Source organism: Cotesia glomerata, linkage group LG5 (genome assembly GCF_020080835.1).
Source record: "Cotesia glomerata isolate CgM1 linkage group LG5, MPM_Cglom_v2.3, whole genome shotgun sequence".
NCBI lineage: Eukaryota > Metazoa > Arthropoda > Insecta > Hymenoptera > Braconidae > Cotesia > Cotesia glomerata.
This window is the reverse complement of record NC_058162.1, coordinates 5,198,909-5,214,646: the sequence shown is the minus strand read 5'-3', so window position 1 is coordinate 5,214,646 and position 15,738 is coordinate 5,198,909. Positions and strand designations below refer to the sequence as shown.

The window sequence follows — 15,738 nt, the reverse complement described above, 5'->3', positions numbered from 1 at the left end:
CACTGTAGTTTCCCATCTATTATAAGATTAGCATGCATCCTTATATTATTTAGTCTCTGGCCGTCCGCTTTTTACATAAGAAAAAAGTTAAAATCTAAAAATCTGGGTCGCTATAGTTTGTGCTGATTATTTTTAATAATTTTAAATAGAAATTATAAAGATAATTGATAATAATCAAGTAATACGCGTAATAAAAAGCATGAACTACTATTATAAAATATCATATAAAAAAAAAATCAAAATAAATTTGAAAAAAAATTTGTAACCTCAAAAAACCGTTCTGCTTACGGTATATACACACTCGGTAGTCTGGCTTGAGAACGGAACTTGGCGCCAGACTCTATCGAGTCTGATGATTTTAATTTTTTATAGTTCACAAGTCACGGCAGTCACATAGTGACTGCAAGGTTGTTAGTAATGATATTAAGTAAAAAGTTTCCATAGTTAATTATTATTCTAAAAATCTAATTGAATTAATTTTAATGCTTTGGAACTTATGAGAAAAAAAAGGCTGTATATAAAGTATCTAAATAATGAAAAAAAAATGTCTAATAAATTGTGTAACATTAATTATTAAGAAGCCGCTAAATAACGACAGCGTGTATTACTTGAATAAATACAGATAAGGATTTAGCTTATAGACTTGAAAAATAAAAAAGTAAATAGAGTAACTACCCCATTTATCAATAAGATTCAAATTTTAAGAGAAATTGGTGTTAAAATAACTATTAACTGTTAAATAATAAATATAAATAATTTTGGAGAAATTGGAATTGTAATATAATGTGAATGAATGTAAACATAAATGTAAAATGAAAGACCAGAGAACGGAACTTTTGATTTGGGGAAAAGAAACGGTAAATATTATATTAAAATAAGTAATAAACTCGATAAAAGTACACGGAAAAAAGTTAACTGTAATAAATAACAGTCGATTTATAATAAGTAATGATCAACTGCTAAAAATTACCATTTCAAACAGTAAAATCGTGATTTTACTATTCACTTTATAATATTTACCATTTAAACGTTACAATTTACTTTTTACATGGCAGAAAATACTATTTTAAACAGTAATATTCGCTATGTAAATGTCTAAAATGTTAAAGCATAATAATTAAGAATTCAGACTTTGATATTTATCATGTCGTACCTAAAAAATGATCTTATGATATGTAAAAAGTATAAAATAAAGTTAGTAAATTTCTAATACAAGCAACGTCAATATTTACAAAGTAAAATGGTAAATTTTAAACGCTAAAAATCAAACTGTAATTATTGACTTGCTTGGACTGGTAAAATTTATATTTTAAAAGTATAATTTTCACTGTTTCAAATGTTAAATTCTCCCAGCGTGAGACCCCCTTCTCTTTCATCTGAGTTCCTCTTCTCCTCATAATATAGACTATATATTGAATTGGCAATTTTTACTGTTTGAAACTGTAATTTTTTAAGATGAAAGAGTCGTTATTTACTATAATGACAGCTACTAATCACTTATTTTGATAAGTCACTTTTTATGATAAGTCATTTATAGTATCAGCAATACGCGTTTGGAACACATTACCAGCAAATCTTACAAATCTTGATACTTTTAATGAATTTCGTAGCGCTGCATTCAACTATTTTCATAGTCTAGAATCGATTAATTAAGATACTATGTAGTTGTTTCTGATCTGAACGGATTAAAATTAATTTAATTTAATGTAACTTAAATTTATATTCTATATTTGTACTAAAATTAATACTATGTAATTGAGGTTATAATTGAGGATGGTTTTACTTGTATCACTGTAGAGTGTTTTACAAGGGAGGGTGGGGAATTATTGTCTCTCCACTTTTTTCTCCGCAATATAATCTCTCAACCCCGTCATTATAACTCTCAACCACTTTTTCGTCCCCACCCCCCTGCATGTCGGGATTTTTTCATGCCCGACACACATGTGCTGCGACTGTGGCCGACTTACGCGTTATAATCAGTACCTGCATTTGCATTACGGTCTTAAATAGTATGGAGGTACTTCTATAATGACATTTTACCTCCATAACTATATGGGAAAACCACAGAAAACCCGACCGGTACAGAGGCTGGCAATGAAACGCACATATTCTTAGTTTATAATCATTGAAAAATATTGGTGCGCGCCGGAATCGAACCCTGGTCCCACTCTTTCGAAATGCAGGTACCGAGCCGATTAGGCTATTGCCAACAAATTAATACTATGTATTAAACCAATGTAAAAAAATGTAATTTTCTCTTATGTATGGCCACAAGGGATTACGATCTCATGGTCAAATAAATAATATATCTATCTATTTATCTATCTATCTATTTTGGATATTAAATTATAAATTGTGGCTTTTATACTTTCTACATTAAGTTCTGTAATATTTATATTTTTTCCATCCCGATGTCCGCTTTACTGTTTGAAACTATAAAAATTAACTGGAATCCGAGTGAATATTACAGTTTACTTTTTTCCGTGTATTAATTTAATTTAAATACCTGTCAGACAGGTAACGAGGTTTATTTAGTAATAAGTATTTCGTAAATTCTACTAATGGAATTTAAAAACTAACGTGTATTTTTTATTTTTTTTTTATTCAAATGAAAGTGACGAATAAATTCTATGACGTCTTTGGAATTTTTGTTTATATATTTCAATCGGTAAAAAATAATATTGTGAAACTTGTTTATAAAAAATATCTGATTCAATTTATTCTAAATCTTAATTGAATTATCTGAGAAAATGGGATTATATTATAACTAACAGTGATAATATATTCGCCAAAGCAAACATAAATTATAATATTGTCACTTAATAAATTAACAAATGAAGAGAAAATAAAATACTGAGGTATTTAGCATCAGACGGGCATAATATGCAGCGAAATGCATTTTAAATGATGAGCGAAGCTATTAATATATAAAATAAATAAATAAGCAATCCTATCCTCGGTCTTTGTTGAAAGTTCTTAGGCTATACTATGTAAATAACGGTGACTAGAATCTTAAACTCATCTCTACTCAAACTCAACTCTCAACTTTTCTCATACGTGTATTATATTAACTCTTGGTACGGATAAAAGTCTACGTACTAAGTAATGCCTTTACTTCTCAGCTCACGAACAGAAATAATTCCTACAATGGATCGTAAATATAGTCTCGCTGCAATTTGTTCGCTAATGTTGTCTATTCAGTAAACATATATGTTTAAATAAATAAATAAATAATTTTTTTTTTATTATTATGAATGATAATTGAAAAATTTTATTACAATTTTAGTAATAAACTTCTGTAGTTATAAATTTATGTAAGTATTTTATGAAAAGTTATTACTTTCAAAGGAGGCAGATATTTCTTTAGAAATTTCTAAAAATCAATTTTTTTTTTTCAAATTTCTAAAATATAATCTATTGCGAATATACTGCACTGAAAAAAAAATTAACTTGAGTCAAGAGAAAAATTCTTGAACCAAGAATATAATTTTGAAGAGTGTAATTGTCTTGTCACACATTATATTTTTCATATAAGTTGCATTAAAAATGCTAGTTTCAATGTCTGGAGCCAACCAGAACTAGATAGTTTCAGACGAACAGCGAAAATACCATTTTATTATAAAACTTATAATAAAATAGAAAGTAATAGTTTATTTTTTATCAAACATTATTCGTAAATTGACAAGTTTTCTTTTATCATTCTTATTTATGCTTAAGGTAGTAGTTTGGTAACTTGGGTTCAAAAAATCGAAAATTTTTTCTTTGCTTAATTTGAAAGTACAATATCTTGAGAATATACTGTGAAAATCTCAGACAGAAATTCTAAATATTTCGGGAGTTATAACGAGTTTCCTCGTTATAACTCCTCGAGCTTGCTTGGACAAGCAAGTTTCCTCGAGCGCCTCGGAGTCCAACCTTTAAGGTCGACCGGCAGCTGCAACCGCTTGGACCCTTCTATTGTTTGAGCGCATTTTTTATACCTGGGTTGACTCTGTTATTCTATTATATATATTTATATAAACTTATAAAACTCCAAAACTTATAAAAATTTACTAGAAGCAAATATTTACAATAATGATCCTAAAGTTGAAAAAAATGAGTGCGTTTTACATGTGAAAAAGCGTATGTACAGACGAGTCAAAGAAGCTAAAAAAACTTTAACGCAGCTCCAAAAAGCTAAAAAAAAAATAGAAGCTGCTGAAGAAAAATCTAAAAAAACGAAGAAAAATTATAAAGAAGAAAAAGAAGTTACAGTGAAGAAAGGGACGACACAAAAAAAAACAAGAACACCAAAGAAGGATACCATTGATACCGAGAGCACCAAAGCTACCAAAAGTCTGACACTAACTAATAAATTAATGATCAAACTTAGTACTTATTATGGCTTAGTTATTATGAGAAATGAAGACTCTGTTGAAAATATGAGAAAAGCTATATGGGCAACTTATTATCATTTGATATCAACTAATGAAGAGCCCCAGCATTCTTATTGCCCAAAGGGTCCCGATTCCTGGTGCAAGTATCAAAAATTGAAATCTGAAGGTCATGAAGATACGTTTGTTCATCCACCTGCTTTCGATAAAGACACTGCAAATCTTTTGGAACCAATTTACGAAGATCTGTCATCAGATGATCTTTTGGAAAGATGTTTAGGAAGAAACACACAGAATAATAACGAGGCTTTTAAGCATTGTGTTGGGAGTTTTGCACCAAAACATATTTTTGTAGGCCAAAAAACGTTAGAAATTGCTGCATTCACTGCAGCATGTATATTTAACGAAGGATTTTTCCCAGTACTAAAAATATTGGAAGTCATGGACGTTACGCTCGGCCCGTGCGCTGTCGCGTTTACAAAATCTTACAATAAATCTCGGATTGCAAAAGCGGAAAATGCCACAGCAATGTCATCGAAAGAAGCCCAAAAGAGTCGAAGACTTTGTTATATTCTTTACTCAGTGAGACTTTTTTCGGCCACCGAAAAAATAACTCGGAAATGCTCAGACCAGGAATCGAACCTGGATCTTTTGGTGTCGCGCCAACTGCTCTACCCTTAAGCTATTATTATTATTATTATTATTATTATTATTATTATTATTATTATTATTATTATTATTTCAGATTTTATCATCTGTAGATTAATAAAAAGATAATAATAAAGGATATTTAATAGTTAAGTCTCGTACTTAAAACCTTCTATTCTTTACTTCGACTCTTACAAGTAAAGTTATAAGTACATATGACGCAATCTAAAAAGCTATTATTCATTGTAAGTCGTAACGACGTGATAGTATCTTAATCGGGAAAGTAGGAAATGGAATTTCAGTATAAGGAAAATATTTTTTATATTATTACCATGCTCAGTTGTTCGATTACAAAATTTTAATAACAAACACTTCAAGTAATAATTTTTTGTAATTTTTCTTGACAATCGTACTATTAAAAAAAAAAAAAAAAAAAAAATTGATTGGTAGTTTATCGTAATTGTTTAAAATTAACATCGATATTCAATTCATATGATTACCATGCAAACTGGCAGTTAAATTTGTCGGAAATTATTTTTATAATATTCATACATTTATACTTCCATATTGCAAAATAATCCTCAAATAGAAGAGTAATAAACGACATTGGTTTGACTTAATTACTATGCGTATTATCGCAGACGTGAAAGTAGAGGTTTTGTGAATTAAGTGGCATTAAATCTTACCCTGCGGTAGAATAGCCACGATGTTACTAATTAATTTTCTTTTCAAACGCCTATCATTCAATTACTCGGTGAAAAAAAAAAAATTTATAATTATGTAATTGAATGTATAATAAAAAAAAAATAATTTGGATGCCTTAATAAATGAAAGTTCCCGGCTCGAATTCATTCAAGAGCAATTAATTTTTTTAAGCGATCAAATTTAAAAACTATTATTGAACTGAAAGAAAAAGAAGGAATTTCTGGGCCGTATGTGGTCAAGAAAGTGCGCTCGCATGCATCTTATTAGCCTCCTTACTGTCCGTCATATCGATTACGATTGAGGAGCGAGAGTTTCTTCCTACTTTTCTTTATCGTATTCAACCTTAATTTACTTATACCTAATTAAAATAAAATAAATTATTATGATTTGATGGTTGTTCAAATCAAATGATACATAAATGAATTTATAATAAATAATTTACCTTTTTTTGGCTCCATTTGACGTTGACCGAAGCCTTTCCTCGACGATAGTCAGATTGATCAATCACATCGTCGTGAATTAATGATGCTCCGTGAATCATCTCTGCTATTAACGCGACTTGTCGTTGTGTTGGCAAGAGATCACTGAGAAAAAAATTTTTTATTAATAATAATAGTAAAAAAATGTAAGTATTATTATTTTGATTTTTAAATTAATTATAATAATTAAATCTAAAAATAAAAATAAATTTTCTATTAAAATTAATTACCAGGAATTTTTGAAAATTTTTATTTAATAATAATTTTGAAGTTAAAAATTTATTATTATCTATATTATTAAGAGAATGAGAAAAATTTTGTGTCCAGGGTAGTCATATGATAAAATCGGTATTTTTTAGTGAAATTTAGTGTCATTGCAAAGGTCTTGATTTTAATTTGTGCCTTTTCAAGGTTTCATATAGTTCTCACCGATAGTCAATTTACTATGATGAATATTTAGGCTGCATTTGAAAATTTTCTATCTGTAGATACATAATTAAGAAATGACCTTGTATCTCGTAAACTATTGACATTTTTCAAGATATAAGCTCATTCCGAAGTTACATTCATCAAGACCTTTCATTTGAGTACCCACATCAATTTTTCATATATTTTATAATTTCACAAATACCATACATATAAAATATATAAAAAATGCCATGTGGGTACTTAAATGAAAGGTCTCGATGAATGTAACATCAAAATGAGTTTATATCTTAAAAAATGTCAATAATTAAGAAATCACATTGTATCTTGTCAACTAATGATATTTTTAAAGATATAAGCTCACCCCAACATTACACTCATCAAGACCTTTCATTTGAGTACCCACATCAATTTTTCATATATTTATATATATGACATATATGTATATATGAAAAATATATAAAAAATGCATGTAGGTACTCAAACGAAAGCTCTTGATGAGTGTAACATCGTGATGAGCTTAAATCTTTAAAAACGTCAATAGTTAAGAAAGTACAGTTTAATTTTACATAATTAAGAAATGACCTTTTATCTTGTTAACTACTGACATTTTTAAAGATATCAGCTCATCCCGACGTTGCACTATACGAGACCTTTCATTTAAGTACCCACATCATTTTTTCATATATTTATATATATTATATATATGTATATATGAAAATATATCAAAAATGCATGTGGGTACTCAAATGAAAGATCTTGATGAGTGTAACATCAGGATGAGCTTATATCTTTAAAAACATCAATATTTAAAAAAATACAGTGGAATTTAATAAAAGTAATTATTTAATAAAGCTAAATTGTATTTATTTTAAGTTCTTAAGTCACGGCAGTCACATAGTGACTGCAAGGTTGCTAGTTATTATCAAAAAACTAATTTAAGCTCAAAATAAAAAAAGTATTAATGATTAAAAAGTCTCAATTCGCTTTTCAAAAAATCAAATTTATTAGAAAAAAAAAATATTTTTTAAACACTAAAAATTTTAATCATCTCTCATCACTATTATTTTACTATTTAACAAATAAATTTACTATTGTTATTATTATTGTAACAAATGTTTTAGCTTCTAAAAGAAACTCATAGATAATTTAAGGTTTCACTAATGAACAATAAAATGAATTTATTATCTCATGAGTCAGCAACGAGTAAATGTTATTTATTATCCTCTACTACAAATATAAATAAGTATTAATGACTCATAATTCATAGCAAATAAATCAAATTGAAATAAATGACTTTGTCACCAACAAGAAAATCAACCCTCATTCCTATCATTTAAGCAAAAAATTAAATAAAATTTTCGAATTATTGATAAGCAAATAAAATAAAATAAAAATACAAAGTAACAATAAGTGATTGAAAATAACTAAAGAGTATGAATGGACTGTTGAAGCAAAAGTCATATGCACTTACTTTCTTTCTTTGTGGTAATTGATGGCTCGTGCCATAAGTATTGCTGCCATTGGTCTCAAAGCCTTTCCCTGCCCATCAAAGTAGTACGTTGCTATTTCTTGGAGTTCTTTAACTGACGTATTCGCGATGAGCTCCTGTACAAAAAAATAAATTATTTTTATTACACTAATTTTCCTGATTTATAAAAATAAAAAAAAAGTAATATTAATAATAATAACAATAACGCGACCTTGACTCAATTAAATAAACTTTAAGAAACAACAAAACTGAGTAGAAAGAAATTATTCAGTCTGGTACACCATAAAATTACATTCTAGATATTTTTACGCGTATAAAAGACTCCGAGGTCATGATTGCTTTGAAATTGCTTATAGTATTAATAATTACTAGCAAATAAGTGGATAATATACAAGAGCGATGCCGGATGTTTAGCGACACCCTTTTAAATCATGGATTGCGCAAAAAACTCGCTTTGGTTGCTGTATGATATATGATACTAAGTTAGTGTGTGGAGCAATTTACAACTCATGCTTGGTCTCGTTACCTCATAAGTTGAACGTTTGCTTGCAGTTAACCTCCGATTATTACATTTATCCTTATTTTTATTACTTTGTTATTTATACTTGTTATAAAATTTTGATAAATTTTGCTACTTCTACGCAAATAATTTTACTAGTATAATGTTTTATGAATTTTAAAACTAAATTTTTTTTTCTTAAATAAAACGCAATGCGTCGGTTCATATTAAAGCCATATTAAAGCAAATTTTAAGGGAGTTGGGAAAGAACGGATGGGGGAAAGGGGGGACCTACTCAGTGGGAATTTTTCCGTAATTGAAAAAATAATCAGACAGCCCAGACTGGGAATCGAACTCAGATCTCTCGGTTACGCGCCAAGGGCTCTACCAGTTAAGCTATCCGAGACAAGTACTGACTACTTTATTCAGTCACATATATTGATGAAAAAATCGGTAATTGTTTGGAAATGAAGTTAATTCTACTTTTGGTAATAAAATGTGAAAAAATTAACATTCTGATTAATTTTTTCTTTAAATTATTCTTTTTTATGGCGAATTTATGATAAAAATAAATTTTCAATCAATTTTAAACCTTTTCATAAATAAAAATTTGATGTCCACCGAAAATCGTGAAAATTTTTACACAATTATTCATTATAACAATTTAAATAAAAAAATATCAATTATTTAATTTTTCATCATTTTTATAAAAATTTTTCTCATCAAAAAAAATATCGACGTTCTAATTAGACTCATTTATAATAAATGCACTAACTTACTACTATCAAGAATGTAAAAGCCTGTACTCTGAAAAACTTACAAATACAAGATCTAAGTTGCTAGTACTACCAAAAATTAACAAAACTATTAATACACGGAATGGTAATTATGTAGCAATTAAATATTATAACAAACTCCATACTGATATGAAAACTATAGATCGTAATAAAAAATTGTTAAAAAAAAAGTTAAGTTACTGGATAAGAAAAGAAAGCTTAATGGTTAATATGCTTAAAAAATGTAATGGAAAATGCGAGTATTTGATTGGATATTTCTTTTTCTGATAATTATTTATAATTTTGTATTTCTTTCTCTAAAAATTTATTACTTTTTGTACTTATTATCTCTTTGCATTGTATTATCGACATAAATTTTGTAAAAAAAGTCTATGTATTATAAAACTGTTATTTTTTGTACTGGTTCTATACGCAGGTGTTTTTACACCTCGATAGAATTCCTTACCAGATAAATAAATAAATAAATTAGCAAATTGTCTAACTCTATTTTAAAAAATCTTCCATTTGTACGAAAAAAAAAATTAGTTCAAAATTTATTATCACTTTAAAAAACAATTGAATATCTAATAGAGGTATAATAATTTGGTTTGGATCATTCAAATAATTTATAATTAGACTATTGCAACATCAATGTTAAAAAATCACCTTCTAAAAAATAAGGAGTTAGACCAATTGCTAATTAGACCGTCGATATATATTTAAAAAAAATTTCTTTTTATTTGAATAATTGACAATTTTTAAAATAATTTTTTTTTTTTTAATTATTCTATTTTTAATGAACTGTAAGAAAAAAAATATCAATGCAGATATTATAAGATAATTCCTAATTTGCGGTAAAAAATTATTTTTTATTCACTAATAAAACTTCTCTCTTTGATTCGAAAAAATGATATTCTTAAAAAAAGAAAAATTGATTTTTTTCATTCAAGATTTTTCAATTTTTTTACAATTAACTTTTCCGTAAAGGATTTGAAACTATTCAGCAAAGGTTCATAGGGCAATTAATAAAAAATATTTCGCAAGTTATTATTAAAATTAAAAAAATAATAAATTAGCACAAAGGACTTGTTAAATAGTTGAAAATAAAATAAATAAATAATTAATAAGACTTGGTAACGTATACGTGATATAATGATAGGTATGATAATTACGATCATGGACAAATAAATGAATAAATAAAAATAATTGATCAATAATGATCACGATCGTGATTATGATAACTATAACTATAAATATGAATATGAATACGAATCTGTATAGAAGTATAATATAAATATAATGTAATAATAAAATCTAGTGAGGTAAAATGGTGAATGATGAGGTCAGGGCCGGCGGACAGTGACTCGAACAAGCTTTGCGTGACTCGACGCAAACGAGACAGGTGCTTTCTACACCACGTAGCTATTCTCTACGCGTCAACGATTGAACGACCGTGAGTTCCAACCAAACGTTAAATCCAACCAACTAGTATCATATATTTCCACATATATATGTATATTCATAATACATAGTGTGCAGCATGATCTAGAACTTAAACTTTCGCTGCATGCTGCATTAGTGTATAAGAGAGTCGGCAAGAAACGCTAAAATGATTCAGTGAAATTTTTATAAAAAAATTAATAAATAATAATCTATTAATATAATTTTATAAATATTTATATTGATATAATTCTTACTCGTCGTATGTCATCATATACGTATTTAAGATCGTCTTCTATCAATCGATACGGATCCAGATGTATGTCAGGCAATGATCCAGGCTGTTGTGTTTGCATCGAACTCATGGCGCGGGATGTCGTAATACTGTGATCTCGGCTTCTCTCGTTTCGTTGCTGTAACAAATATCAATTTCTTTTTTATAACTCTCTATAAAAATTATCATTTTTAATTTTATATTTAATAACTTTGAATTAATAACCCGTTAAATCCTCGAATGTTTTTTACTTTTATTTTTTATTACTATTTTAGGGAATTGCTGCAATTATAAACTTATAAAATTTTTTGAATAGTTAATTCAACTAATTCTTAGAAATTATTTTGTAAATATTATTTTAACGTTAGAATTTGGTTTTATTTAGAGTAAATTATCAGTTTTCAACAAATAATAGTTTTAAATATTTATAATAGTTAAAAAAATCTTTGAAATATTTAATATTTATTTAATAATTATTAACTTTTTAAAAAAAAGTTTAAAAATTTTACTTTCTAACATCTAACTAGTATTGATATCTTAAAAATAAAAAAACTTGTATAAAACTGTTAAGTTATGCAAATAAAACACTAAATAATAATAATAGAGTAAATTATCATAATTTTAAAAAGTTTTTACATCGACCTGAAGCGAAACAGTAGAAAATAATTTTTAATGATTTTAAATAATTTTAAAACAAAAATAGAGTGATTAAAAAAAAATTCATTTTATTTTAAAATAAGTATAGAGTATTTGATTAAATTTTTGTAAATACTTTTAAAAATAGTTATAAAAATTTATTGAAACATTTCACAATTTTTTAATATAAAATGAATTTTTATTTATCACTCAATTATTATTTTAAGTTTATTCAAAATTATTCTCTACTTTTTAGTTTCGTTTACTAATAAAGTGCGTTTTTTTAATTTTGTAAACTAAAATATACTTCAAGTTTTTTAGTAAAATTAAAAACAAGAAGCATTAGATTGTAATATTTTACTTTATTAAAAAATGAATCATATTTAATGTAATTTTATGGATAGTATATTTTTAATTTATAAAATTGGTCGTTTTTTTTATTTGTGGAAAATTTCCTAAAAATTGTCAGAAAATTTTTTTAAGTGCATCTTAGTAAAAATCACGTGTAAAAAAAATAATTAAAAAAATTTTCTAAAAAGGTGATTTTTTTATTTTTTAATAATTTTTTTTTTTATTAAAACAACACTGAAAAAAAAGTTTTTTTCTACCAAGGAAATGTTTCCTTATGGTTAAAAAACTGGTATTCTTATGATTAAAATACGAAAGTTTTTTACCTATAAGAATACCGTTTTCTCACTGTCAAAAAACTAGCCTTATAATAAAGCGTGGTATTTTAAGATTAAGAATACCAGTTTTTTTAAATCAAGAAAACTCGAGTAAAAAATTTAGTATTCTAGGAGGAAAAAAATTTTTTTTTCAGTGAATTATTTTATTTTTGATGAGCTTTAAGACATAATTAAGAAAAAAAAATTCTAAATGTCATTTTTATAAATTAAAGTATTGTGAATTGTAAAACTAAACAATCACCATGAATTTTGATTTTAAATAATAGACTAAGAAATTTTATTTTGAAATAGAAGTTATTTAATTAATTATGCAATTAATTTGAATTAATTCCATATTAAATATTAAAAAAGCCATAAAATAATAAATTTAACGAGGTTTCAAACTCCACACTGATAGAAGGATTTGTTTATAGTTAAAAATATTTGTTAATATTTAACAAATCATTTATTAGAGACCACTTTTTAGTCCTTAACAAATATTTCTTAGTATTTAAAAAGATTTATTAATATTTAATAAATGAATATCTGATTTATTAAATACAAACAAATCATTTTAAATACTAAGAAATATTTGTTTGATACTAAAAAATGGTCTCTAATAAATGATTTGTTAACTATTAACAAATATTTTTTTAATACAAATAAATCCTTCTATCAGTGCAGATTAAAAAACATTGTATTTAGTGTAAACAAATAAAAGTTTATACTTTAAAGTAACAAAAAGCTGATTATCACTCTACCACGCATTGAAATCTCCATGAAAAATATTTATCAGTGTCCTCATTTAAACTCAAAGAAAGAAAAAAAAAACAATTCTTCAGACCCGAAGAAACGTGTTTAATTTCGTTTTAAAAATGCAAATTAATTTTCCTTAACACAAATGTATTAAAATTACTCCATCAATCATAATCACTAAATAAAACGATAACAGTAAAAAGAAACAAGGAAATAAAGCGACAAAATCTGAATAAGAAAATAAAATAACAATAATGATAATAAATAACGTTATTTATCACGACAGTGAATTTATTATGAAATATAAATACCTACGCGTACGTGTAAATTTTTAAAATATACACTTTGTTGTTACTCAAATGCGTTGAGTTGAGTAAATAATGAGGTGTTATTAAATAATATTAATTGGCCAGACCGCGCCTGTAAAAATTTTCTCTAAATTAAAATAAAAACTCAAGCCGTGTGACATTTGTCGGTGGCGAATTATAAATTTATTCACTTATTGGAAACTTATATGTACAAATATAAATACAAATACCGATATATCAGTGTGCAAAGACACGTAAATTGCATCTCGGATAATTATTGCGATATACCCTTTCACGTTTTCTTGTACGCGACCGCATTTTATCATCCAATCCTCTTCTTTATAAGTGCATTTAGTTAATTTTGCTTATTCTTCATCATTTAATTCTTTTTATTTATTTTCTAGAGAATAGACGCGCTTATAATGAAATTCCATTAAGGTCAAGCAAGGTAAATGCGACACAATTTAATTAATAATACTTAATCTTTTAAATAAGTCATTAATTCCCTCAGATGTGCAGTATATTAATCATTACTTATTATTAAGAAAATTAAAATGAAATCATTGATTTAATTCTACATTAATCATTAATTTTATTTATATTTATATTGATATTTTATTTTAATGCAAAATTTATTCACGATGGAATTTTTCACGTATTTTTTTTCATTTATTTTAATTATTTGAAATTTTTTTGAAAAATTTTTTCAACAAGCCAAAATTTATAGAAAAAAATTGGAAGGTTTGATTTAAATTATTTATGCACTAATAAAAGTAACTAAATTGATTCAAAATCAGAAAAATTATTTTTAATAATTTTATTTTCAGGAATCAAATAATTTATGAAAAAAAAAAAAAAATTTCTTGGTTCAAAATAAAAATTATTTTCTTAGTTGAAGATTTTTCACTTTAATTAACTTAATTTTAATCGCCGTATCAGTATTATGAGAAATTAATGGCACGATACTTGGAAAAAAAAAGAAAAAAACAAAGCCGTGTAATCTCATGTATGACTAGTTCATCATGGAAAGTAATTAGTAATTACTAATTAGTCTGAAGACTGGTGAGAAAATAAAACACAAATGGTGTGAAAATTACACTAAACATTGTGTTTAGTTGTATAAAAATAATTAATAAAAACTAAAGTTTCAATTGCTGGGTAAAAAATTAAATATATGACAAAGTCGTTATAATACTTTCATTCAAATTTTAGTTAGTCTGAAGTTTTTTTTAACAGAGAAATTCGGAAATGAATATGAGTTTTAATCCAAATACGGAGTTTCTAGATTTAAAAAAATTTTCTGAAACAAGTATTATATGACAAATTGCTAACAAATACTTGAAATTATTTATCTCAAGTTTAAGATTTTGAAAATATAATTGTATTTTTCTAAAAAATTTGACTTTTTTGAAATATTGAACCAAGTTTTCATAGATATTATTTTGTTGTTAAGTCTTGTTGATAAATCTTAAGGTACAAAGTAAAAAAAAAAATAAATTAGTAAAATTACTAGATTTAATTTAATATAATTAATATCTTTGTTACTTTAATAAACTTTTGTATAGTAATTCTTATGATTATTATGATTTTTTATGAATTATTATGGTTTCTTAATAAACAAATTATTACAGAGAGAATTTATCAAAAAAATACTACTTTTGGTAATTAAGAAAAAATATTTAAGCAATTTTTTTTAAAGTATTGAAATTTATTTGTTACACCTAGTTAGAGAGAAAAAAAATCACGTTTTCCGTTACTTCATTGATGTATATTATAACTTTTGATTGAGAAGAGATAGCTAATTTTTGAAAAATTCATGGGATAGCTCATGAAATTGCCTTCAGTTTAACGTATACAACATTGAAATTTTGACCATTTTTAGTTATTTTATCAAAGTTTAGAGTGCCTTTGAACCACTTTCAGGCAATGTGTAGTGCAACTGACTTATGAATGTTATTCTATCAAGAATTGTCAACAGATCCTAATGAAATTTGGTACACAGTTTCCTTAGACAATTAGCTCGCATGAGTCCTAGGATAGACGAAATCAATAAATTAGCTTCAAAGTAGTAGCATTTAAAAATTGACAAAATAGTGAAAATCACGTTTTTTGTAGCTTCATTGATGAATAACTTTAGATTGAAATAAGATAGCTAATTTTCAAAAAATTCATGTGAAAGTTCATAACATTGCCTTTGATTTGATGTATATGGGTGATTCTCTGTAAGGACGTCTTAAATCTGTACAAAATTGTCCGACCAA

The 15,738-nt window shown here is 26.0% G+C and overlaps 1 protein-coding gene across 1 annotated transcript in view; it reads right to left on the bottom strand.

Moving 5' to 3' along the window:
• Nucleotides 1-15,738, bottom strand: part of LOC123264832 (all trans-polyprenyl-diphosphate synthase PDSS1) — a 40,111-nt gene that overhangs the window by 5,286 nt on the left and 19,087 nt on the right. Inside the window, exons 3-5 of the mRNA XM_044728346.1 lie at nt 11,096-11,251; nt 8,106-8,239; nt 6,169-6,310 (exon numbers count right to left, since the gene is read on the bottom strand). Coding sequence (XP_044584281.1) covers nt 6,169-6,310; nt 8,106-8,239; nt 11,096-11,251 — 432 coding nt within the window. The remainder of the gene's footprint in view (nt 1-6,168; nt 6,311-8,105; nt 8,240-11,095; nt 11,252-15,738) is intronic.